The sequence below is a fragment of the Amblyraja radiata genome, chromosome 31 (genome assembly GCF_010909765.2).
Source record: "Amblyraja radiata isolate CabotCenter1 chromosome 31, sAmbRad1.1.pri, whole genome shotgun sequence".
NCBI classification, from domain to species: domain Eukaryota; kingdom Metazoa; phylum Chordata; class Chondrichthyes; order Rajiformes; family Rajidae; genus Amblyraja; species Amblyraja radiata.
Genome location: NC_045986.1, coordinates 19,226,045 through 19,253,528, shown reverse-complemented (window position 1 = coordinate 19,253,528; position 27,484 = coordinate 19,226,045). Strand labels below are relative to the sequence as shown.

The 27,484-nt window shown below is 40.8% G+C and overlaps 1 protein-coding gene across 1 annotated transcript in view; it reads left to right on the top strand.

The window, feature by feature from the left end:
* exosc10 (exosome component 10) overlaps positions 1–27,484 on the top strand; it is a 45,053-nt gene that overhangs the window by 5,423 nt on the left and 12,146 nt on the right. Inside the window, exons 5-18 of the mRNA XM_033048006.1 lie at positions 6–168; positions 2,815–2,923; positions 4,049–4,124; positions 6,857–6,967; positions 8,516–8,659; positions 14,044–14,234; positions 17,371–17,527; positions 19,102–19,250; positions 19,820–19,870; positions 22,435–22,546; positions 22,928–22,978; positions 23,234–23,309; positions 25,827–25,921; positions 26,732–26,827. Coding sequence (XP_032903897.1) covers positions 6–168; positions 2,815–2,923; positions 4,049–4,124; positions 6,857–6,967; positions 8,516–8,659; positions 14,044–14,234; positions 17,371–17,527; positions 19,102–19,250; positions 19,820–19,870; positions 22,435–22,546; positions 22,928–22,978; positions 23,234–23,309; positions 25,827–25,921; positions 26,732–26,827 — 1,581 coding nt within the window. The remainder of the gene's footprint in view (positions 1–5; positions 169–2,814; positions 2,924–4,048; positions 4,125–6,856; positions 6,968–8,515; positions 8,660–14,043; positions 14,235–17,370; positions 17,528–19,101; positions 19,251–19,819; positions 19,871–22,434; positions 22,547–22,927; positions 22,979–23,233; positions 23,310–25,826; positions 25,922–26,731; positions 26,828–27,484) is intronic.

Below are 27,484 nucleotides of genomic sequence, written 5' to 3'. Positions count from 1 at the left end.
TCCAGAATACGGAAACTAAAAGATCAAAATCTGAAACATTCCGCTTGTTTCATGCTAAAAACATCCCACGGCCTCAGATGAAATTCAAGGACAAAATCGACAACTCCAATACACCTTTTGTACCGAAATTATTCATCAAACCCAATGCCCTGAAACCTCTCCCAGCAGGTATGAATTGGTAATATACAGACATTTGAACAAACTGTTGTAAGCGACAAGCATTTTTCATCTGAAAATTCTTTCAAGTACATTTCTAAACCATTGCTTATTTGTTATGGTTACACTGGGTTAGTGTGTACCATGTGATATCATTTGCTTAGATTTATTCTAGGTCGTTGAAACCAAAATTCAAGAAACATTTCAAAGAATATTACTTTTAATAAGTCATTTGCAGTTATGAGAACAAGTTAGTACAGGTGCACAACCTTTTATCCGAAGATCCAAATAACGAAAACCTCCGAATAGCGGACATTTTTTCGGTCCTTGAAGAAAGGTCCTTGAAAACGTTCACCGAGGGCGGCCCGCAGAGGTGACAGCGGAACCTCCGGTCGGTCCTCGAAGAAAGGGGAACTAAATCCCCATTCATAAAAGCGAAGGTGAGGGTATATTGCGCGGGAGGGTTAATAATTGACAATATGCTGCTGCCTGCCCGCTGAGTTAAAACGTTCCCACGGTAGACTCACGATACACAGTGTATCGTGAGTCTTGCGTGGGAACTTTTTAACTCAGCGGGCAGGCAGCAACAGATTGTCGCTCCCTTCAGTTTCACCCCACCTACACCCCTCTGCTTCCCGGCCATGTGTGTGACCCCTTCCCTCCCCTCTCCAGCTCCCCGCCCATTGCACCGGCGCGGGGGCTTTGCACTGTCTTCACGTCGGCAATGCCAGCAGGTCAGTGCCAGTCACCGGAGACGTCAGGAGCAACGGGACACCGACCCCCAGGCCCACTGCAAGCACGGAGATCCCAGAGACCCACAGCCCAGCCCCGTTCCAACTCCAGAGGAAAACTGCAAACTGGCCGGAGACGTCAGGACCACTAGAAGCCGTTCCCCGATGGGCCGCTACGGCGACAAGTGGCAGTTCGCCCACAGCCCGAGCTGCGCACCCTCATCGGGACACCGACCCCCAGGCCCACTGCAAGCACGGAGATCCCAGATCAGCAACTCCAGTCCAGCCCCGCTCCAGCTCCAGAGGAACACGCTCCCCGTATGGGCAGAAGCTGATGGTGTGCAAGGTACGTCTTGTTCTTGGGGTCGCGCAGCTCGGGCTGTGGGCGAACTGCCACTTGTCGCCGTAGCGGCCCATCGGGGAGCGGATTCCTCTGGAGTTGGAGGGGGAGGGGGGGTATTGTGCTGTTTGATTGCCCCCTACTATCCCAGGGACAGGGAGACAGGACGTTCACCGAGGGCGGCCCGCAGAGGTGACAGCGGAACCTCCGGTCGGTCCTCGAAGAAAGGGGAACTAAATCCCCATTCATAAAAGAGAAGGTGAGGGTACATTGCGCGGGAGAGTAGGAATCCCAAGACAAAGTTGAGTGAGCGTCCACCGAGGGTGGCCTGCAGAGGTGACAGCGGAACCTCCGGTCGGTCCTGGAAGAAAGGGGAACTAAATCCCCTTCATAAAAGAGAAGTGGAGGGTATATTGCCCGGGAGGGTATATCGCCTACCTGGAAGAAACCGGACATTTTTTCCAGGATGTCGTCTGCACACCAAAGCTCACCAAAGCTCACGTTTGGCGCCAAACACACATCGCCTCTGCTGCACACGGATATAAGAGTGTGAAAATGTCGCCTTAGGCCGCGTAAGGGCATGTAGCCCCGCTAGGGTGACATGAGTGCGAGAGGTGATTCAATGCTGCGGTCACATTTACAAATTCAGGAATTCATTCAACACACTGCATTTCATACAGACATTTATTCTGCAAGAAAAAACTACATTGAAGACTCAAACTCGCGACCGAGGAACTGCCGGGATCAAGGCGCAAACTCGCGACCTTGCGGATATGAGCCGAGCACTCTACCACTGAGCCAGCCATTAAAATCTACGCTAAAAAATTTCCATTCCGAAGGCCGACAAATTCCGAATTACGAAAAGTGTCTGGTCCCAAGGCTTTCGGATAAAAGGTTGTGCACCTGTATTGATACAAATTTCCATTTACCTTGCTGACAATGTTGTAATTTAGCCCATTTAGCCCTTTTCCATTTCTGTACTCTTATCTTCACATTTTAATTTGAAACTATTTGATATTTGATGCTATTGGAGAATAGCTGTTCTACTGTTGTAAGTGGGTACATTTGTAGTCCATTTCTTCACTGCAGTAGACCACGCAGAAACTGGTCAGCCAGAAGCAAATTTAATTTCTTCTTCTGACAAGTGGGAATTGAAGCTTCTGATTTCCATATCAATAGGATATTAGATCCTTAATAGTCGATTTCATCTTAATTTTAATTAAGTGCTTTGAGAACATTGTTTGCATCAATTTGTGAACTTCAGGTAGCTCACTAGTGTTATTGGGTTCCTGGACCATGTTTTCAGCGTGACGGTTTGTTTTGCAGGTGGTGATTTCTCCATGCATCAATCCATCAGTCCAATTACTTTAAGTTAGTGCCTGCACAGATGCTCCCAAACACAGAGGCTTTTGTTGCCAAGAAATCAAGATCACTTGTTCAGTTATCTCAGTGGAACAAAGGTTGCCCTGTATTCAGCTCTGCAGTATTATTATGATCAATTCGGAGCACTGCCGGCTAATGTATTACATAAATATTTGCTGAATGCGGTCAGTGGGAACATGATGACTCTAATTACTGGGTTTACAGTCCTTTCAAATAGACGGAGTCGCCAGGAAAGGCCAGAGGATCTTGATGTGCCAGCAGCATTGGCTGACTTCATCCATCAGCAGAGGACACAGCAAAATGAGCAGAGCATGTGAGTGAACTGCATGTTACATTTCATAACTTTGTTAAACAATTTGAGATTCCAGAGTGAATGTTTCTCAGTTTTGAGTTTGATTTTTTTCCCTTCCTCATTATTGCTTTTTTTTTTTTTTTTTTTTGATATATATTTTTTTATTAAAGGTAATCAATTACAATGCTTCAAACAACTTTATATCAAATTAATTCAATTTGCATTAAGTAAAACACTAGTAATACTTATCTACTATTTTTTTAGAAATAATGATAGAGAAAGAATAGAACAGTTATAAATCATTAAGAGAGTGATTAAATAATAATTTGATTATATATAAGAAAGAAAAGAGAAACGAAAAAAAAAAAAAAAAAAAATTTTAAGTAACCACAATATGTATTATTAATAACACTACTACAAGTGATAGTATCAATAAAGACATATATGTAATTCCAATATAAAAATGAATTATTCTCACCAAATCCCGCAGGGTGCACGTCGAGCTGTGTTGCCAAGAACAGCTACTTCTCTAAATACTGTATATATGGAGACCATATCTGTTCAAAAGAATTATACTTGTCCAATAGGACAAATCTAATTCTTTCCAGATGTAACGTCTCCATCATCTCTGTTGCCCACATTTTGGTTGTGGGGGATAATGTTCCCTTCCAAAATTTCAATATGATTTTTTTTCCAATTATTAAACAGTAAAATGTTTAGTAAAATGATTACAGATAATAAACTTTTTTTTTTAAACACCAAAGTATGGGAACACGAGCCTGCAAATGCTGGAATCTGGAGCAAAAAATAAACTGCTGGATGAACACAGCAGATCGAACAGCATTTGTGTAGGCAAAGGGGAGGTCGGTGTTTTGAGCTGTGACCCTTTATTAGGTCCTAAGACATCGTCTTGACCCAAAAGATCATCCACCCTTTTGCTTCCACAGATGCTGTTCAACCCACTAAGTTCTTTCAGCTATATATTAAAAGCTCCAAACTGTATATTCACAAAGATACAAGACAAATTAGACAAAATGCAGAAACCAGCCAGCAAATACCAAAATTATTTTATCTTCCAAGTTTCAGGTTTGCTTACTAATTGGGTATAAGGTCTGAATTACTCAGTGTGTTGCTCTTCCTTTTCAGAAGTTCACATCCTTATCAGTATGAGCTTAATCACTTTGAGCCAGCAGAGGCTCTACTTGTCAAACGGGAGCCACAGGTCAGTGATTGGAATGTGGAGACGCTGTAATGTAAGTGTTGCATCATGTACTTTTGCAGAGCTTGAATGGATTGACTCAAGATAACTGGTTAATGGCCTGAGGATCCCTTTCTAGAGGGAGTGTACAAGGAAGTTCTTAGAAGAGCTGTCAATGTTGACAGACAGGTGGCTGGAGCTGCTCAGAAGATTTTAAAACATATTAGTTGCGTATCAGATAGAAAGAATAATTGAAAATTTGGGGCAGCAGTAGAGTTGCTGCCTTACAGCACCAGAGACCCTGGTTCGATCCTGACTACAGGAGGTGGTGTCTGTACAGAGTTTGTACGTTCTCCCCGTGACCTGCATGGCTTTTCTCCAGTTTCCTCCCACACTCCAAAGACGTAAACGTTTGTAGTCCCAAGTGTGTGTAGGATAAGTAAGTAAGTAAGGAATTGTCCCCTCCGCTTTCAAAACTGCTGCCGTTACACCAATCTTAAAGAAACCTGGTCTTGATCCCTCCTCTCATTAACTACCGCCCAATCTCAAACCTCCCCTTTCTTTCAAAAACCCTGGAGCGTATCGTTGCGTCGCAACTTCATTCCCACCTCCTTGCGTATAACCTACTTGAACCCCTCCAATCTGGCTTTCGCCCCCTCCATAGCACAGAAACTGCTCTCCTCAAAGTCCTCAACGACCTCCTCACCTCTGCTGACACTGGTTCCCTCAACATCCTCATCCTCCTCGACCTGAGCGCAGCCTTCGATACAGTGAACCATAACATCCTGCTCACCAGACTCAAAGACCTCGGCATTGAAGGCTCTGCACTCAGCTGGCTCCGTTCCTACCTTTCCAACAGATCCCACTTCATCTCTCTCCACAACCACACCTCTGCTACAGCCGCAGTCACCCAAGGCGTTCCCCAAGGCTCCGTACACGGCCCCCTCCTCTTCATCATCTACATCCTCCCCCTTGGTCAGATACTCCGCCACTTCAATCTGGACTTCCACTGTTACGCTGATGATACCCAGATTTACCTTGGCACCAAATCCCCCCACAACCCCCCCTCTCCCATATCAACTCCTGTTTGTCAGCTATAAAAACCTGGATGCAACATAATTTCCTCAAACTCAACAGCGATAAGACAGAATTCCTCCTCATAGGCTCCAAAGCCACACTCAGCAAAATCAATAACCCCACTCTCACCATCGACGGCACCACTGTCTCCCCATCTCCCCAGGCCCGCAACCTTGGCGTGATCTTTGATTCCACCCTCTCCCTTGAGCCTCACATCCGCCATGTCATTAAAACCTCCTTCTTTCATCTCCGCAACATCGCCAAACTCAGACCCTCTCACACCGCCTGCTGCTGAAAGACTCATCCATGCCTTCATCTCCTCCCGACTGGACTATTGCAACTCACTTCTCCTTGGCATCAGCTCCACCTACATCAACCGACTCCAACTGGTCCAGAACGCAGCCGCCCGACTCATCACCCACACCAAATCCTGGCATCACATCACTCCAGTCCTCAAAAAACTTCACTGGCTTCCCATCTTCCACCGGATCACCTACAAAATCCTGGTCCTCACCTACAAAGCCCTCCACCATCTGCCCCCCCCCCCCCCCCATATCTCACTGACCTCCTCTCCCCCTACCAACCCTCACGGTCCCTCAGATCCACATCAGCCGGTCTCCTCTCCATCCACGTCCAACCTCCGCAGTTTTGGGGACAGAGCCTTCTCCAGGGCAGCTCCCAGGCTCTGGAACTCCCTCTCCCAACTGATCCGCAATTCCGTGTCCCTCACCATCTTCCAGTCCCACCTCAAGACCCATCTCTTCACCTCTGCCTATCCTTAGCCCCACGTCCCCATCCCTTTTCATCTGTGCATTAATTGCCTCATACTGTGTTTTGTATTGAATTCTGTCTTTACTTTGTGTACTAGTCATGTCTCTACTATTTATTTCATTCCCCTTACATGTTTTTCCTCTACATGCTCAATTTTTGTAAGGTGTCCTTGAGACTCTTGAAAGGCGCCCATAAATAAAATTTATTATTATTAAGTTTATTGGCCAAGTATTCATTCACATACAAGGAATTTGCCTTGGTGCTCCGCCCACAAGAGATAAGGATAGTGTTAGTGTGCGGGGATCGCTGGTCGGCGTGGACTCAGTGGGCCAAAGGGCCTATTTCTGTGCTGTATCTCTAAATTAAATCTAAAACGGTTCTCTTTTATCTCGTTCTTGTACTTACAATTGTCTGATTTAAAATGGAAGTCAGCCACAGAAGTGTATTCAGCCACCAACGTTTTTTCTATTGAAATTGGGAACAACATAGATGATTATGTCAATATTTCCTAAAAAGAAAGTAAATCAATAGAATTTATGAATGAAGTAATAAATAAAGGAATAAAGGGGAGGCCATTTAAGACTGAGGTGAGAAAAAACTTTTTCACCCAGAGTTGTGAATTTGTGGAATTCCCTGCCACAGAGGGCAGTGGAGGCCAAATCACTGGATGGATTTAAGAGAGAGTTAGATAGAACTCTCGGGGCTAGTAGAATCAAGGGATATGGGGAGAAGGCAAGCAAGAGTTATTGATTGGGGACGATCAGCCATGATCACAATGAATGGTGGTGCTGGCTCGAAGGGCCGAATGGCCTCCTCCACCTATTTTCTATGTTTCTTAGTGTAATGGTGTGATCTGAAGATTCTGTATCTGAATAATGAACTTGAGCAATCACTCTTTCATCCTCTAGATGTACAAACCTTTGTCAGAGACCAACTTTCAGATAATCACAACCTTTGAAGAACTGGTGGAAATGAATGAAAAGCTTTTAAAGTGCAAAGAGCTTGCTGTAGATTTGGAGGTAAACTCCTTAACTGAATAAGCAACAAACCGATCAATGTTCATTCATGTCAAATTATGTAGGAGGCTATGCCTGTTATTATTAGTTTTTTTCAACTTCTGAAATAAAGTTTGGCATTGTGATGAAAAGCACGTTGAGATTTCCATTTCCAATTATTTCCCTTGGCCAATATTGATCATTATTCCTTGATCACTCATTCCATGTTTCTAATTTAACTTCAGAATCACAAAATGGAACAATTTGTCAATTTTTAATTTGCCAGTGGTATTTTTGGTTTATTTCCAAGTTTAAAATTAGCCCTGTCTGCCGCAGTACAATATTATAAGGACTTCTGTTTGATTTTGATCCTCAGGGGGAGAAATCAGGGGGAGCCAGATGGCACGATTTAAACAGACACATAATTTTTCATTTATGTACGTGACTGGCAGCTCCTGAATTTTGTGATAATTTTGAAATGAATTATAACTTGATCACGGGTCTGGGGTATTTTGCTGGGGTTGTTTAGTTTGGAGAACCTGCTTGTAATCTATTTAGTAAACTATTTACTACTCATGCTTAAAGTTCAATTGCGTGACCCCCCCGATATAAACATTAGCATTAAGTTACCTTTGTTCGCACATCATTTATTGAGCAGTTAAAGGCTGTAGTGAAATTTGATGTTGTGATTATCTGATATTCTTGGGAGATCCTTGAAGGTTCCCGAGGAGACAAAACATTTGGTAAATGTATTGGTTCATAGCTCTTGGGAATGTGTCATATCTGTGGCAGTGAACATGTACTGAAACGGCTGAGGATCAGACGAAATAACCCATAACACCTGGAAGTGAAAAGACTTTTGGACATCGAGAAGCATTATAAATCACATTTGCACTTTTTTTTTAAGGTTATACTAAAAAGGTAATATGTTAGCTAAACTGAAACTTGTTCCATACTTAAAGTACAAATACACTGGATGGTATCATCGTTAAAAAGCTGCTATTGGCCACTGAGCAGGAAAAAAATGCTTATTGTCAATCTTGGTCATTATTCATTGGTCACACATTCCATTAGTAATGTTCAGAGGATTAGATAATTCACAAACTGAATTTCCTGCTTGCAGCATTCTGCTGAGTGTTACATACGAACTATGATTTTTTTTCCCTTAGATGCAATGCTTATGTCTTCAAAGAAAAGCTAGTGATTTTTTGTGATTTATGTATAGTAAAAAAGTAGTCAGCACAGTACGTTGTGACTCATGGAGTGATACGGCAACGGTACAGGCATGTTAGCCCAATAAGTTCATGCAAACATCGAGAACCGTTTGCACTAATCCTATTCTGTTCCCCACATTCTCATCATCATTCCCGCTTAATTCTATCACTTGACTATTTGGAGACTGGGTTTCATTAGAATATAACAAAAGATAATTTTACGTATCCTGGTTATTCCATGTAAGTTTACTTAGTTTTTGTGTATATTTTATCCTGGCTTTTTCAAACAATGGTAAAACATGTGTAGCATTTGCTTATGGATAATGATGTGTGATTATGGATCATTTTCTTTCATCAGCATCATTCATACAGGAGTTTCCTGGGATTAGCTTGCTTAATGCAGATATCAACGAGGGAAGAAGATTTTGTCATTGATACACTTGAACTACGCAGTGAAATGTACATTCTCAATGAAGTCTTTACTGATCCTTCCATTGTTAAGGTAAGCAGTGACTTACTTCAGTCCGCTTCTTCGTCTTGTGAGGTATAACAGTTTCAGAAATGCTCATTGCGTAACTCAGATTTTGCTCAGAAGTTGGTATTTATGAATTTGATGTACTTAATTCCAGAATCCAAGTGTGAAGGGACCATTCTACTCTTATACCATTTGAGGAATGCCATGATTTTGTTAAAGAAAGATCTACGCTTTCAGACAGGCATTTCACAATCTCTGATGTTCTTAAAACACACCTTACATTGAACTTCATTTTAGAATGGGGCAGCACAGCGGCGCAGCGGTAGAGTTGCTGCCTTACAGCGCTTGCAGTGCCTGAGACCCAGGTTTGATCCCAACTCTGGGTGTTGTCTGCAGACTTTGTACGTTCTCCCCATGACCGCGTGGGTTTTCTCCGAGATCTTCGGTTTCCTCCCACACTCCAAAGACGTACAGGTTAAAGGATAATTGGCATGGTATAAATGTAAAATGTCCCTAGTGTGAGTAGGATAGTGTTAATGTGCGGGGATCGCTGGTCTGTGCGGCCTTGGTGGGCCAAAGGGCCTGTTTTCACGCTGTATCTCTAAAACTAAAGGAGCCCGGCATATTGAATTATTTGCATGAAAATTGTTCCCAATCTATATTGACCCTCTTAAAATGTTATTGTTATCTTGCCCTAAAATCTTTTTAATATTTAAATTTAGAACCTATTACACATGAACAATACTAATTTGACATTAATTTATTTTTCAAATGTCTGCGCTGACTGTTACAATATGCAGTGTTTTCTCTTCAGGGCATTTTCCACTATTCTAGAAATATTAAACACTGCTCTTTCTTTGTAAAAGTACTTAGATTAGCTGTGTTTCTGTGGTCATGAATATTCCACCCCAGTTTGTGGCAACATTCCTTTGAGCTGTACATTCCAGCAATACATGTCTACATTTCCAGCTTTTGTTCGTGGAGCATTTTCAAACCTGCTCTTGTATTTCCTCATTTTGGCTACAGCTGAAAAATGCTTTTCTTGTGTTAAATTGAAACTGTGAACAACTTTCCTTGGTAGCTTTAGGGAACGTGGGAATTGAAGACGTCTTATTTTGCTGGCTGCATCTTTGACAATAGTGATTTTATTGTAAGGGTTTGAATTTACAGTGCAACTAGTATTCTGCTTCAAGGAGCACTGAAATGGGCCATTCGATCCAACGAATCCATACCAACCACAATACCAGTCTGCACCAATCCAATTTTCCTGCATTGCCTCTATACTTTTCAACTTTCCCATCCAAGTGCCTGTCCAAATGCCTTTTAAATGTTGGGAAACAATGAATGGCAGAACAGTTCAATGTGTACTTTGGTTCTGCCTTCACTATGGAAGACACAAACAATCTCCCAGAAATACTAGGGGACCGAGGATCTAGTGGGAGGCAGGAACTGAAGGGAATCCACATTAGTCAGGAAATGGTGTTAGGTAAATTGTTGGGACTGAAGGCAGATAAATCCCCAGGGCCTGATGGTCTGCATCCTACAGTACTCAAGGAGGCGTCCCTAGAAATTGTGGATGCATTGGTGATCATTTTCCAATGTTCTCTCGACTCTGGATCAGTTCCTGTGGACTGGAGGGTAGCCAATGAAACCCCACTTTTTGTGGAAAACGAAATTATAGACCAGTTAGCCTTACATCGGTAGAGGGGAAGACGCTTGAGTCGATTGTTAAAGATGTAATAGCAGTATATTTGGAAAGCAGGAGGCCTGCGCTGGCGGCCTCAATGGCGGAGTCGCCGAGGAGCGCCGAGCTCTGGCTGTACCGTATCCTGCGCAAAGTCGCCGCGCACCTTCTGTGTCTGGGCTTCACTGTCGGGATCGGGGTTGTCAATAGGCCGGGGACGATTGAGTGTGAGTATTTGAGCCACCGCCTTCAGGACAGTGCCAAGGCAATGGTCCATAGGTACGCCATGTTCGTGAGCGCTCGTAACTAGGGGCCATTGCTCGAAGGGGCGGGATTTATGTGGACACGTGATTTGAGGCCTGCCATCCGGGGCAGGATGGGGGCCGGATCCATGTGTACATGTGATAGATCGCTCACACAGACATGCGTCCTGGCCCCTATGCAGAACAAGGTTGCCGACCCCTGCTCTATGCGGTCATGAGAATATATGCAAACTCCACAGAGATGGTCAAGAAATTAACCATGCTTTCTGGAGCTTTGAGGCACCATCTGCATCATTGTGATACCTTTCATCTGTTCCATTTTGGAGTAGTTATTCTGCACACAGCTTTGTACGGCCTGGCATGGAATCTCTTTGTATTTGCATCATTGTTAATGGGTGAGTATCTTTTATGACCGTCATGAGATTCTTAACTATTTACTCCGTCGTTTAATATTTCTATGAATCATTTATTTATACTAAATTCCTACTTTAAATCACTTATTTTACTTAATTATTTTCTTGTAAATTGTTGTTGGATCATCAGATTGTCACAAGACCTTTGTGATATCTGACTAGTTGATTTTGTTATCTTTGCCCTGTAGAGAACTTGTTTATTTCATTTACTTCACCACTAACTTCCACCCTGTACTTAAATTCACTTGGACTCTCTCTCAACTTTCTTGATCTCTCTGTCTCCTTCATAAGGGACAGACTATCAACTGATATCCCCTACTGATCCACCACAGTTATCTGGACTATACTACCTCCTACCCAGCCTCTTGCACAGACGCTAAACCCTACATTCAATTTCTGCGGCATCTGCTCACAAGATGAGGATTTCCATTCTAGGACATCCAAGATGTCCTCTTTCTTTAGTAAATGTGTTTTTTCCCCTCTTGCGGTCAACGATGGATTCCTCACCCATGTCTCCTTTGCATTCTGTAGTTCTGCTCTCGCTATCCCTCTTCCTCGGTGGAATAAGGATGGAGTTTCCTGTTCCTCACTTTTCATTCCTCACCTCATTCCTTGTTGCTAAGCGTTTTAACTCTTTCCCATTTTCATATTGACATTTCTGTTCTGGGCTTCCTCCATTTACGGGGTGAGGCCACAAACAAACTGGAGGAACAGCACTGCAAATTCCGCTTGGGCAGCTTACAACCCAAAGGTATGAACATTGAATTCCCCAATTTTAGATAACTATAACTCTCTCCTCCCCTTTCACCTACATTCTTAATTCTTGCTGCACAATTTGCAGCTCTTCAATCCCTTTGTGTCACACCTTTTGTCTTCATCTCTGGCCTTTGTCCAGCCATCTGACTATAAAAAATAAAAAAAACCCTCACCAGTATCTACTTGTTACTTGCTAGGCTTTGTCCTGCCCCTTCCCTACACATACAATCAGTCTGATGAAGGGTCACGACCGAAATGTCACCTGTCCATTTTCTCCAGTAATGCTGTCTGACTCGCTGAGTTACACCAGCACTGTGTGCCTGGCCTTGTGCATGGCTTGATTGTACTCGCATGGTATGGTTTGACTGTACAGCACATAAAACCCCGTTTTCCACTACGTATTGGCACACGTGACAGTAACATAACAAATACCAAGCAAAATAACTCCTTGTTACTGATCAGGTTCCAGATACAGCTTCTTTGTAAATACTCAAATTTACATCATCGCTTGATTTTTGATAGAATATTTTAGAAAGTTGGCGGGGAACTCGAGTAGTCATTGGATTCCTGAATTCATTGGAATTTCACAGGAAAATGTTGAATGCAAAATCCCAAACAAAAACAGATAATGCTGGAAATATTCAGCTGTAAAGTTGCATCTGTGAAGAGAGATAGTTAGTGTTTCAGTTATAGGGATTCACAAAATGCTCGAGTAACTCAACGGGACAGGCAGCATCTCTGGAGAAAAGGAATGGGTGACGTCCTGGGTCGAGACCCTTCTTCAGACTGATATCAAGGGAGTAGGCGGAACAGAGATAGCATGTAGTCAGAGACAGTAAGACTGGTGGGAGAAGGGGGAGGGGATGTAGAGAGAGGGAAGCAAGGGCTATTTGAAGTTAGAGAAGAATGTTCATACCGCTGGGGTGTAAGCTACCCAAGCGAAATATGAGCTGCCGTTCCTCCAATTTGCACTGGGCCTCACTCTGACAATGGAGGAGGCCCAGGACAGAGAGGTCAGATTGGGAATGGGAGGGGAGTTAAAGTGCTGAGCAACCGCGAGATCAGGTAGGTTAAGGCGGACTGAGTGGAGATGTTCAGCGAAACGATCGCTGAGCCTGCGCTTGGTCTCGCCGATGTACAGGAGTTGACACCTGGAACAGCGGATGCTGTAGATGAGGTTGGAGGAGGTACAAGTGAACCTCTGCCTCATCTGAAAAGACTGTCGGGATCCTTGGATGGAGTCGAGGAGGGAGGTAAAGGGACAGGTGTTGCATCTCCTGTGGTTGCAGGGGAAAGTACCTGGGGAAGGGGTGGTTTGGGTGGGAAGGGACGAGTTGACCAGGGAGTTGCGGAGGGAACGGTCTCTGCGGAAAGCAGAAATGGGTGGAGATGGGAAGGTGTGGCCAGTCGTGGGATCCTGTTGGAGTTGGCAAAAATGTTGGAGGATTATATGTTGTATTCGACGGCTGATGGGGTGAAAGGTGAGGACAAGGGGTACTCTGTCCTTGTTGCATATGGGGGGGATGAGGAGCAAGAGTGGAGCTGCAGGATATCGAGGAGAGCCTCATGAATAATGGAAGCGGGAACTCCCGTTTCCCAAGGAATTAGGTAATCTCCGATGCCCTGGTATGGAAAACCTCATCCTGGGCGCAGATGCGGCGTAGACGGAGGAATTGGGAGTAAGGGATAGAGTCTTTACAGGAATCAGGGTGGGAAGAGGTGTAGTCTGGATTGCTATGGGCGTCTATTTATTTTATTTATTTACTTATTTATTCCGAACAAGTGAAGACATTAATAGTAACAAAATCGAAATTATCAAACAATTGGACATTACAATCAATATTTACAAAGCAATGAAAAGAACAAAAGCAAAGTTCCAATGTCCAACTCTGTGTCTGTACAAGCTCGAAAAGGAGTGAGAAGAAGAATAACTTATTAAATCTCACCCCTTTTCCCCAACACTTCTACCATATTTAAAAATCAATTAATTACTAATAATAATACTATCCTAGGCAATTTCCCATAATACCTACAGACATATATATACATACAACTATTATGCACATACAAACTTCATATCTGAAGTACCCAAACATAAGTAAACAATAGTAAAGCAAAAAGATCTATGTTTTAGTTAGATGGCTTTTTGTCAGAACATTTTGCGAAATGTATAATGCCATCTTGCACTTTCACTGCATTATTTGCAAAAATAAATGACAGCAAGATTTCCCATCTAAAATACTTTGGATGTGAAAGTTGTAAAACTTTGTTTAAATTAAATCCCTCGGTCTGTAGGTTTTCCACGGTGCCGATTCAGACATTGAATGGTTACAGAGAGATTTTGGACTCTATATTGTCAACATGTTCGACACTCACCAAGCTGCTCGCACTCTCAACCTGGGCCGGCATTCCCTGGATTACCTGTTGAAATATTATTGTGATGTGCAGGCTGATAAACGATACCAGCTGGCTGACTGGAGATTACGGTAAGAGACCATACAGACTTTACAAGCCAAACTGTTTCATTGTGATGCATTCTTTTTAGCAGGAGTTTAGGTTTGGGATTGATTTTGACTCATTCAAAGTTCCCTGGTAAAGTCATACGTCTGCTTTTAAACTATGCTGTAAATTTCAATTTAATCTATGGTCAACTATTCTCAGGACAATTTTCTCCATTGTTTTGTAGACACCCTTTGTAAAATACCTTCCAGAATAATATTAATAAATGGAAAGTGCCAAATAGCAAAGTGTTTAATTGGGAACAAGATGTTCATTGTCACTGTCAATTGTTGCTGTGATCCAGCACATTGGGGCGGGTAGGGATGAGGGGTTCAAGGTGTAAACTTTCCTATCAAGAAATGAGTGGGACGGCCAAATCTGGAACCCAATGAATGCCAGCGTGCGTCGAGGGTAAACTGAAGCAAATAAAAGTGAACGGCATGGCAGACGCCAAATTGGAATCTGCTCTTCCAGGCTTTCTACCACTTTAAAAGTGAAGGAGGGAAATTAGAAAGGCAGTGAAAGGTTATAAAAGAAGCATTGGTACGTAACGTTTAATGTTCCCAAACAACAAGGGGATGGCTAAGGAAGGAGTATGATCCAAACAAACCAAATATGAATATATGGGTATGTCTCCATATTTTGTAACTGTTCATGGTCACGGTGGCACAGCGGTAGAGTTGCTGCCTTACAGCAAATACAGCGCCGGAGACCCGGGTTCGATCCTGACTACGGGTGCTGCCTGTACGGAGTTTGTACGTTCTCCCCGTGAGCTGCGTGGGTTTTCTCCAAGATCTTCGGTTTCCTCCCACACTCCAAAGAAGTACAGGTTTGTAGGTTAATTGGCTTGGTAAATGTAAAAATTATCCCTAGTTGGTGTCGGATAGTGTTAATGTGCGGGGATCGCAGGTCGGCACGGACCCGGTGGGCCGAAGGTCCTGTTTCCGTGCTGTATCTCTAAATTAAACTAAAATTAAATATGTGGATGACACTGATGTGTTTAGACAGCAAAGTTAAATATTGGCTGGGATAGGTTTACTGAAAGAGGAGGTATTAAGGAGGTTAGCATATTTGTTAATGGATAATTGGCAAGCCTGAATGAAAGATATTCCATGTAAGAGAAGACATTGCAGAGGCTTTGACAAATATTTTTCAATCTTTTCTGGCTGCAGGGTTGGTATCAGGAGATTGAAGTACTTTGAGTGTTGAATCATAGAGGATAAATTAAGTAATTGCAGGCCAGTTAATTTTATTTGATACGGTAATGAATGGAATCCATTGTCAGGTACGGTATAAATATTTAGAGGCATAAACTAACTGGGGTAGGCGATGTGGATGCAAGGGGTAATAGTTGGTTCCCTTTGTAACCGGCTGTTACCACGGGGCTTAATGTTAGTTGCCTGATAAAAGTCACTATGTGCTGGAGTATCTCAGCGAGACAAACAGTTACCTGTTTTTTTACAAATATTTATATTAATCATTTAGACCTAAATGTAATACAAGGTCAGCTGCATGTGATTGACAACAAAGAGGAAAGTATTAGATGAGAAGAGAAAGGCTTATGTCATTTGGGCAATAAATACAGTATTACATTTGTGAAGGTGCAGTAAAACAAGGAAATACATAGTAAATGAGTGGTGTGAAATAACAAAAGAGTTTTAAAGGCTACGTCCATAGATTCTAAATGAAGCGAGAAGGGGTAATGAAGTAACTGAAGAAGCATATAAGCATATACAGTGTTTTCTCTTTAATGTCTGTGTCTCAGCTAAGAATGCTAGTTGGATTACAGCATGTAGTCGTGCTCAAAGCTCAATAGCAAAGATCCCATTGCGGAAATTGCTTGGATTTTTGTGAATGTTGCCAGAATGGAAAATAATAGCCATGAGGAAAGATTGTATATATTGGAGGCTACAGATAGACTTAAATGAAGTTCTTAAAATTGAAGGGCTTGGGTACAGCGAATAGCAAGGACCTATTTTCTTTAATAAAAGGGGGAAAAATCAAGAGGCTTACTTGGCAAAAAGATTAAAAGGGAATGAAGGAATTGAGAATTTATCCACAGGGCAGTAGGAGTTTTAGACACTGCATAAATGGACGAGTGGGACAAAAGGCCTTGTCACATTTATAAAGTAATTGGATGTTAAGCACCTTGATCTGCTCGAAGTGTAATTAAATTGGATAACTCTTGCGATCAACTTGGGCTCAATGTCTGCCTTATTCAAAGTATTGTGATTCAATCGCTTCAGAATGAATGAGACAAGTAGAAAAGATTATGGAGATAGTGAAGACTGGTCTTGAAAAAATATAGGTGGAAAAAATCACTCACTTAAGCAAAATTAACTTTTTCTTTTCAATCATATTTTGGTCGTATTTTTGAAACTGATTACATTTCAGCCATCATATCCATCACTTTATAATTTACGTTTCCACTGCAGAATTCAGCTTCCAGAATTACTGCTTTCATTTTTTTTCTTTTCTTTCCTGCTATCTTCATCGTTATTCCCCATAGCTTTTCCGAGTTATCGGAACTGGTTTCACTTTGGTACAGCTGAACAGATTAATGCTTGTATCTTAGCTATGAGTGTGGCCACATTATTTAATGATTGGCAGCATAGCAAGTGTTCATTTGTGTCTACATCTGCTGTCTATAATTTCCAGGAAGAGCTCCAACAGATTCTCACTTTTACTACTGGCGATGGTGGATTTTAGTAGCATTCTACTTCTGAATATCCTTGCTTCAATTCATCAAACTCATTGAAATATCTAAATTCCAGGTTTTCTCGACTGCTTTATACACTAACACGAATAAATTGTAACATTTTCTTTAAATATGTTCTAACTCTTTTATTTTATTGATGTAGTTTGCATTCCTAGAAGTGGGAGTTCAAACTGTTTATTTAATTGTCCCTTCTTTCTTTCTGCATGCAAATCCACCCATCACATCCTAGTGGATATCAGTTATGCTCTACTTGTTCCATTGCTTTCTTTTGTGGATCTGAGTGGTGTGATTCTGCACCCTGTGATTTGTGTGGCTCAATTTCACACCACAAAGGACAGTCCAACTAGTCTTGGTGGTAGTTAGATTTTTTGGGGATTTACAGCATTGTACTTCTCCATTTACAGACCACTGCCTAATGAAATGTTGCGTTACGCTCAAGAAGACACTCACTATTTGCTGTACGTTTATGACAAGATGAAGAATCAGTTATGGGAACAAGGAAATGAACATGGGAATCTCATTCAACTGGTATGGCAAAAGAGTAAAGATATTTGTCTCAAGGTAAGTTTTAACGTGTAATAAAAGGAAGGCTCATTATTGTAACTTTAAAAAATATTCTAATTTAAGTTTGTCTGAAATAAAATAAATATTGCAATTGATTAATTAGTTAGATAATGAGTCTGAAAATTAAATAATTTATTGTACCTTGGAAATCGCTGTAGTTAGGGTTTATCCATGTCTTTTTGGTAAAATGCACCTTAAAAAAATTGGAACACATGGATATCTAAAAATTCATTCTTTCGCTAGCTAACAGGAAGTAGCGAGGACACGTTTTTCTAGTCGTTAAATATTTAGCAACAGATAACCAAGATTGGTGCTAGGGCTTAAGAGGATATAAGAAAATGTATATATATATATATATATATATATATATATATATATTTTATAGTAAGAAAAAGATTTGCAAATAGTGAATAATGTGGAAAGACAATAAAAAGTATATTTAAACGGTTGAAGAGAGATGTGCAGAGGGATCTGTGAGGCTCGGAGTATGATTTGCAAAAGGAACCGCAAGTTACTAAGAAACCAATCAATATTATAATTTATTAATAAGGGAACTGAATACAAAGTAGGGACGTATTGCTTCAGTTGCATAGGATATTGGTGAGATCACATCTGGAGTACCTTTCACCAAATTCATTCCCTTATTTAAGCAAGAGTGCTAATACTTTTTAAGTGGTTTAAGAAAGGTTTACTTGACTAATAGTTGAAATGGATGGATTGCCTTATGAGGGAAAGTTGGGCAGACAGGTCCTGCATCTCCAAAGTCTAAATTGAAACCAACAAACTCCTGACAGGACTCGACACTATAGCTGTGGAGGGTAAGATTCCTCTTGTGGAAAAATTTCGAACAAGTGTTAAATGTAAGAATAACGGGTCATATATTTAAGACAATGGTTTTTCTCTGAAGACTGTGAGTTTAGAGAGTAATGGGAGTGGAGTCTTTGAATTTAAGGCAGAGGTAGATAGATTCTTGATAAGCAAGGGATCCTGAGTAGATGGGAATACCGTTTGATCTTGCATTACGCAAAATGTATTGAAGGGCCCAGTGGTCAGTGGTGTGATCTGCTTAGCAAACTTGAAGCAAGGGGAAAAAAAGTGCTTTTTCCATAGAATACGCTTGACAATATTGTAGATTGGAGAGAAATTTGCCCCGTTCCACTTTTTGCTCGTATGAACTTGCATTAAGATAATATAAGAGTTCTGAATTTATATTAGAGGCATTTGTGTTATGTTAAGCCTTGCGTGTATTTATAGCTCAACCTAATTGTCACTTTCATATATGATTATCCTGACTGCATTTAACAGCTGCTTGTAAGTTCTGAATAGAACAAATCCAGTATTTTGTTTCTGCACTTCTGGGCTATGAGCAGGGAAATCCAGTATTTATTGTCCCTAAGTATCTAAACCAAGTTGTTCACCAAATGATTTCAGAAAACAATTAAAAGTTGACAACAATGATGGGTCAAGTGTCCCACAAAGTCCAAACATTTTGGGTCCAAGTTTGCCTTCTAATTTGAAATCAGTAAAGATCACACAATCATGTTTTTTTTTTGCTTTTCGATTGATTGCAGAAATACTGCAACCCAATTTTTACTGAAGAATCCTACCTTGAGCTGCACAGGAAACAGAAAAAGCAGCTCAATACGCAGCAACTTACAGCATTAAGGCTGCTTTACGCATGGCGGGACAAGATTGCACGACAGGAGGACGAAAGCACAGGGTATGTACTCATTGCCTTCGGCATTCGTGGAAATCGCAATTGTTTGTTAATGTAAATGTGGATATTGTCAGCACGAATCTAACCACAGATTTAAGTATAAGAAGGAACTGCAGATGCAGGTCTGAAGAAGGGTCTCGACACGAAACGTCACCCATTCTTTCTCTCCGGAGATGCTGCCTGTCCCGCTGAGTTACTCCAGCTTTTTGTATCACGGATTTATGTAGCTTTTCAACACCACAGCAAAAAATCTGAGTGTTATTTTCCAAGGCATGCACATTTGATGGAAATAGCTATTAAAATCATTAACTGCTTAAACTCTTCTGAACAAAAAGATTGCAACTCTGTACTTTGGATCATTCGATTAGTCATTGCATTTCTAAAATACTTGATACATTGCATTTCCTTGGGTGATCTTGCCCCTTCTTAGTCATGGCATTCAAAATGTATTGGTCAGACCTTCACCTCCAAGTGAGATCTTCCCTTAACAATTAGCCAACATAAATGTAATTGAAACTGGATTCGATTTTTTCTGTGTTGAAATGTGACTTGTGTTTTTTTTCCCAACACAGATATGTCTTGCCCAACCACATGATGATCAAAATAGCGGAGGAGCTACCAAAGTAAGTTATTTTCCCACTAATGATATGTCTGTGCAGTCCTGGATCTTGCCATGTGTCCACATTTAATTTGCTAGTCTATGATCATCTTTATGATGGGCACAAGCTATAATGGGTGGAGATGGTTAAATAATCAGCTTCTCTTGATAGTTATCTTACTGAGCAAGGTTGTATTTGTGTGTAAGAAGGAACTGCAGATGGTGGTTTAAACCGAAGATAGACACAAGACTCGACCCGAAACATCACCCATTCCTTCTCTCCAGAGATGCTGCTTGTCCCGCTGAGTTACTCAAGGTTGTATTTATAATGGATTGTCTATATTTCTGGTCCAGCTGATCTTAGTTTGGAGAATTTCTAGAGTAAAGATGCAGAAAGATTGGTTTGTCTTCCCAGTCTCCTTGGCAGCAAATTCAGCAGGTTTACTTTGGTGAGCAGCTCGGTCCTAGAATGCAGGCTTTTCACATTATGGACCATTGACACTATCATCGGGTTGCCCCGTAGAAAGGTGACATGTACTAGTAAAAGTGCAATTGAACTTGGATTTTTGAGAAGCTTTTGAAAACTAAAACTCAAATAACCCAGAATGTAGAAAGCATACAGGAGAGCAAAGAGAGCATAGTCGATAACGTGTGTATATTCAGAAGTAATAACAGGTCATTAAGAAGCAGACACTCAGCAGAAAATGGAATCTGACATCAAAAAGAAGCGTATATCCAGCCTATGATGTGATGCATCCTCCTGCCTTCAGGGATAAAATGTAGGCTTCATGTCTATTCTATTCCTGTTACATGATGCCTCCATCTTTCTGCTGTTGTTTTATGGGAGTGCAATAGAGAGCCAAATAATAAAACAAATACAATTAACCTCATTTATAAATCCTTCATTCCCCAAAAATTCCCGAAGGGCAGAATTAAATCTTGTTTCACCAGCTTTTCAGCATAAAACAGATCCTTAACTTGTCAACATTTATCAAACAACGTGTAATATTCAGTCAACTGAAACACATTGATTTTGTTTAGTTTGAGCTGAGTTTATTGTCACATACACTGGGGTACAGTGAAAAGCTTTTTTGTCGTGTGCTACCCAGTCAGCGGAAAGACTACATGATGACAATCAAGCCGTTGATAGTGTACTAATATAAGAAAAAGGGAATAATGTTTTGAGCAAGATAAAGTCCAGTCATGTCCAATTAAAGATAGTCTGAGGGTCTTGAATGTGGTAGATGGTAGGTCAGGACCACTCTAGTTGGTGAAAGGATGGTTCAGTTATCTGATAACAGCTGGCAAGAAACTGCCCCAGAAACTGGAGGTACACCCTTTCACACTTCTGTATTTGCCTAATGGGAGCAGCGAGAAGAGGGAGTGATTAGGGTGAGACTCGTTCTTCATTATGCTGGTGGCCTTGCTGAGGCAGCGTGAAATGTAGATGGAAAATAATAGATGTGAAAAATAACTTTGCGTTGCAAAACTTTTGTCCATTTGTTTCACAGATCTATAAGATAAAAACTAACTGAAGTACCTTTTGCCAGTAATGAAATAGAATTATAATTTGTTTAATGAAGCTGAAAGAGTAATGGAGGCACATCAACTGCAGATGCTGAACTCTGGAATTTATATTGGAATTTATATTCAAATTTCTCACGGCATTCTCAAGACATCTCTTTTTCTGACCCCGGAAAAGAATTAAAATCTTTCGGTGTCCTGCACATGGCCCGATGATGATACTATCTACACCTTTAAGTGCTTTAAGGCTGATTTTTTTTCTTGTATCTCAAAGAAAACTAAAATCCAATGGAATTTCCACTTAAAGTCCTGTCCCACGGTACGAGTTCATTCCAAGTGCTCTCCCGTGTTTGCCCTGATTCGAACTCGGAGATTTACAGTAATGGCCACTCGTCGGTACTCGGGGATCTCGTGGACATTTTTCAACATGTTGAAAAATCTTCACGAGTCTTCCCGTGCTTACCTGCATTTAGCGAGTCTTCCCGAGTACCTGCAATTAGCGTTACGAGCTGCTAAGAGACATACCCGCTACATTCATTCTCCGTGCTTACCACGTGTTAGATTTTTTTTTAAACTCGGGAGAGCTCTTGGAACGAACTCGTACCGTGGGACAGGGCTTTTAGTATCAGCATCCTACTTGTAACTCTGCTCCCTTGGCAAACCTGAGCATTTGTTCTGTATTGTAGCTGCCCTGCACATTTGTGTTTCAGAATGTCTCTAACTTGAACTTCTATAACACTGGATAGGAGTGAGTATAAAACATGGGAGTCCAGGATAGTTTTGTGTCTTCCCATTGGAAATAGTTGGCATAGTTGTTCTTTGCCACATAATCTGTTCCATGGCAATGAGATTTAAGATGGCTAAGGGTTGATTTGTTGTTCTGTATTCAGTGAAAAATTGTATGGTCTAGACTGTTCGATAGATTTTCCTTCACAGTGTTTGGTGAGTGGATTTGGTTGGTGATGGGTAGATTGACTGGTTGTATTGTAAAATCATTTGTAAAATATTCTGACATAATAGAATTCTTCAAACTCAGGATTAATGTGAATTCCCTTTTATCCCCAGAGAGTCTCAGGGGATCATAGCTTGCTGCAACCCTGTTCCTCCACTCATTCGTCAGCAGGTCAATGAACTGCATCTCCTCGTCCAACAGGGACGAGATATGCCTCTTCTTAAGGTAATAACCAGATTTTATGTCCACCGTATGTAATATGTCCTCCATTTGATCAAATTGCATATATAGGGAGCAAGTTACAAACTGGAAGCTGTTCCTGAAACTATCAGATATAACTGAGTTCTGAAAAGAGAGAACTGGCTATTCACTTTAGTTTGATCAGCATAAGGTTTTTAGGGGGTATTGGGAGATAATTTGCATTTTTGTGATCCACTGGTGCCCTGAGTCTCCTGTTCAGATCAGTGGTTTCAAAGTGTAGGACTTCCAAATATTAGTGTAAACTGTCACACATTTTGGGTTGATTGCAGTTGGTCTGTACTCTGCATCAGTATTAAGTTGAAAAAAATTCAGAAAGCGCTTCACTTCTAATACTTTTCCCTCCAGACAGAATCAACACCATTGCCGCAGAAGACATGCCCGTTAGTAAAGACAGATGTAAGTATTTAACTATTTGACACTCAATTACTACTTGGGTACTTCCATGGTGATACACTCAAGTAATAAAAAAAAATCTATGGAAAATATATTCTCTGTCTTCCATTTGCTAAGAACGGTGTAATACTTTATTTTATTGAGTAAATATAATTTCTTCAGTGTATAATTCAGTGAAATAATATTGACCTGATTGGTAGATCAGCCCTGAAAAGGGGAATACTGCCATATTTAGATTGTGCTCATTTTGTTTTGAAGAAAGCTGAGAATGTGCTCTTTGGACCTCATGATATTTCCCACCTCTCAGATGAAGTGCAGGTTACTCATGGCTCAGGTAGGTTGAGGCTTGTGGATATTTTTATATTTGTTACTACATTATTGGCTTATTCAGCTTTTCTTGGAAAGATGATTTGTCAGGGTTGTAATAAAAAACATACCATATTTGATCAGCAGGCATTCATTTATAAATTGACCAGGTTTTCAAAATTGTTCCCCCCCCCCCCCCCCCCCCCCTTATTCTCAATTACCCACCGTTCCCCAGCTTGTTGTCTTTTATTCTTTTCCCAGTATTTTTTGGATATCGTTGTGTGCCCCTATTTCTGTAATAACTATTTCACGGCAATCTCATTTCCAAGGTCCCCAATCCCCAATTGAATTCTATACCAAGTATACTGGGATGTGTGGAAAATGTCAATGTATGTAAGCGTGCATGTGTCAAAATGCTGCATTTTTTTCAAAATTCACTTCTATTGAGAAATGTAAAATATTACCATGATAGAAAATAAATAGTTCAGTATCACTCCAAAAGATGATCGTTTATTCTGAAATTGATTGATCATAAAAATACTGGATTATTACTTCATTGACCTTTGGCCACCTGACAAATTTAATTGCAGAAAATTGGCTCTTCAACCCTGGTGCATTTGAGAGAGTATTTGTGGGAGCGAAGGAGTCTTTATGAGCATAGATTTAAAGTAATTGACAGAAAGATTAGTGGGAAGATGAGGAAAACTATCTTTACTCTGACCGCAGTCAGGATCTGGAACTCATTACCTTAAACGCTGGTGAAGGCAGAAACTATTGCTACATTATAAAGTACTCAGTTGTGTACAAGAAGAGCCCTGATCTGCCAGGTTGTAGATGTTGTGTTGGGTAGCAGGACTAGGCTGCATTATCCGTTGTTGACTGATACAGATATGTTGGACTGAATGGCCTTTTGAATCGTGAATGTGCATCTGCAGGCAATAGATGGGACTGTTCGGTACTTTGTAACTTTGTCGGCACCAGATGCGCGACGACACTGGTATACTGCCTAGATTGTATGCAAAACAAAGCATTGGACTGTACCTAGGTACATGTGACAATAAAATATCATTAATTCAATTATCTGATTCATTAATCCGGAGGACCACACCAAATTTCTGCTTCAAGATCATGCAGTGATATCAACATCTTCAAGATTAGAACCAATGTTCTTCTCTGGAGAAGTTACCAATGCACTGTAGCCGAGAAAGGACCTGCTCTTTTAAAAAAACCATAAACGAAATAAGGGTTGGAAACACATTTCTCTTCTGAGCTTTAGACTTCTGCTGTGATGACCTGATGTCAAATTACTTTAGTGTACTGACATTTTAATACTCTTCACATTAAAGGGCTTAATTTATTGTGATAGCACAATGGTTGGATGTTTTAATAAGTTATAAATTTATTATGGTTGCCATAGCACCAAGGGGGATTTGTATTATAATAGTATCTCCACATGTGAACAGGTCATCCCATCCAGTGAGTTAGTGCCGGATTTCAGGTGTAAGTATGAGTTAGTGCACAGACGGAGGAATTCAAAACCCTTACTCTGTTCTAAATCTTCTGGCCTGCATCCTTACATCCTGTATTTTACAGGATGGTCTTATTAACCTTTGGCTTCATAATGCCAATGACTATATACAAGTGGTGTTGATAACTTGTCATATAACAGACAAATGAAGATCTTAGGCTGATTTATTGAAAGGTATTTGAAATAAGACATATGTATTTGCAGTTTTTTCCCCCAATAACGTATTTTCCAACCAATTGTATTGGAGTCCTTGCAGTACTATGAACCATTTGTCAAGGTTGCCAAAGTTACATGAATGAATAGGAGAGCAAAAAATGATTAAAATAATTCATTTGAGCTTTGTTTAATTGCTTTAGTAGTCCTATAATTGGTTCGACTAAAAGTTTGGAAAGTGCTATTTTGAAAGGCACAATTAGCATTTACACGTGATATTTTGTGCTTGGTGTATCTCAACCAATTAGCTATCATGGCATCTAATCGGATCTAAGGATATAGGGAATATGCACTCTCTCCCAACCAGACATTGTTTCATTTGGATTTATAAATAAACAATTGGAATTGGGAATAGCTGTTCAGAGCTCGAGATGGTGCGTAGCTCTGGCTTATATCATCTTCTGCCACTGCTTCCCAAGATTGTTCAAAAGAAAGAACACCCTTCACCAGTATCTTTCCTTGTGTCAGTACTCCACACTCCCGAAACATCCGATGAAGTTATAGAACCACAGAGCAGTAGAGCATGGAAACATAAGCTTCAGTCCACCGTGCCCATGCAGAACAAGTCGGCACTCTGGGCTAGTCCCATTTGCCTTAATTTTTCCCACATCTCTCAATACCAATCTATATCTGTCTAAATGTCTTTTGAAAGTCTTCTATTGTGCTTTTGCAGGCATTTTCATTCATATTCAAACAAACTTGTTTAAAATATATCATGTTACCATAAAGTAGATGGGATTTTTTTTCTCTATTTGCTTCATGAACAGTGTGAAAATAATCAATGTATCCTACACTTATTTTCAGTACCACTGATGAAAACCAGTAAATTATTTCCAGATTTGAATGACAATGAGACCTTGTCGCTCAGTGCCACCAAAGCAATCATCACCATATTTGATGTAGGTACATTTATTTTACATTTGCACTTGTTACTAGTCTATACTGTGTAGTGATGTGGAAGAATTTGCTGCAACCTTTAGTGGGTTCCAGTTGCTGATTAAACAATTAGTTTTACGCAGAGTACTTTGGTTCTGAATTAATCAACTGATCAAGTTTTTTTCAAATCCTCTCAATGTCTTCTTGTTAAGATGTTTATTGTTTACCTTGTTAGAGTTGGTAGAAACTAAAGGAAGGATAATAGGGCTGGAGTCATTTGCATGTGCTTTCCCTGACTTCCACCATTGCATTTCCTTGAAATTGCTGTTTTATGCTGGGATAAAACTTTCCGAACAGAAAATGTTGCAAAACTATAAATGTCTTGATGGATGTTGTCATCCAATATCCATGCATGCAGGCAATTTTCTGCAGGTAACTGGTCACTGTTTGGGAAGATACAGGGTTAGACTACTTCAGCTGAAAGATACTGGGCATGGCTCACTTCTATATTGCATGGTGGTTTTTTTCACATCTGAGCCAAGGGAGTGTTTTGAGAATATATTAAACTCCATTCTTCAATCCTGTCATCAAGTTGTCTAATTGCAAGGATTAACTTGCGGTGCGGTTTTTTCAATACTTTTTCTTTTAACATTTAGTGGTGCTGTGCAGTCTGGCAATCTTGTACTTCACAACCTATAAATTCGGTTTTTGTTTCCCATTAGGTTACGCGTCATTGATCTCAATGCCAAAAGTGTCCAAAATAACTGCTTTAAACCACTTGGCTTGGCTCTGAGATATATTTATGTAGATTAGGTGTTCATCTTTTTCTACAGGATAATGTTTCGAATAAAAAGGAATGTGAAACATGGACAGGAGCACAACAGAAAGCAAAAGTTATTTTGGAATCGTTTGAAAATCCTTTTAAAATGGTAAGCCGTGTCACTCAATTTTTTAGTGTTTTGTCTATTTTTAGACAAATGTAGACATTACTGCCAAGGCTGACCATTTATTGGCTCTATTTAATATCCCTTGAACTAAATTAACATTTCAGAATGCAATTGGTCTATAAGGATAATAAATAGGCGACGTTTTGGGTCGAGACCCTTCTTCAAACATTCAGACCCCTTCTTCAGAGTACACCTTGAGCAGAAAGTAGTCCTCCCCTGAAGGATATTAATGAACCAGGTGTACTTTACAAACAATCAGTGCAGGCCTTCTCCCCACTCATCTTGTTGCTGAAAATTAAATTCCTTAACAATGATCATATAATTTGATTACATGTCTCTTGATCAGTAGATACAGTAGATACGTTATCTAGACCTCTGGATGGGTAATCTAATCCTCAGGATAGCACGGTGGCGCAGTGGTAGAGTTGCTGTATTCAGCACCAGCAGATTCGATCCTGACTGCAAATGCTTGTCTGTATGGAGTTTGTGGCTTGCGTGGGTTTTCTCCAGTTTCCTCCCACACTCCAAAGTAGTACAGGTTTGTAGGCTAATTGGCTTGGTAAAAGTGTAAAATGTCATTAGTGTGTGTAGGATAGTGCAAATGTGCGGGGATCGCTGGTCTGCGGTGGGACTTGGTGG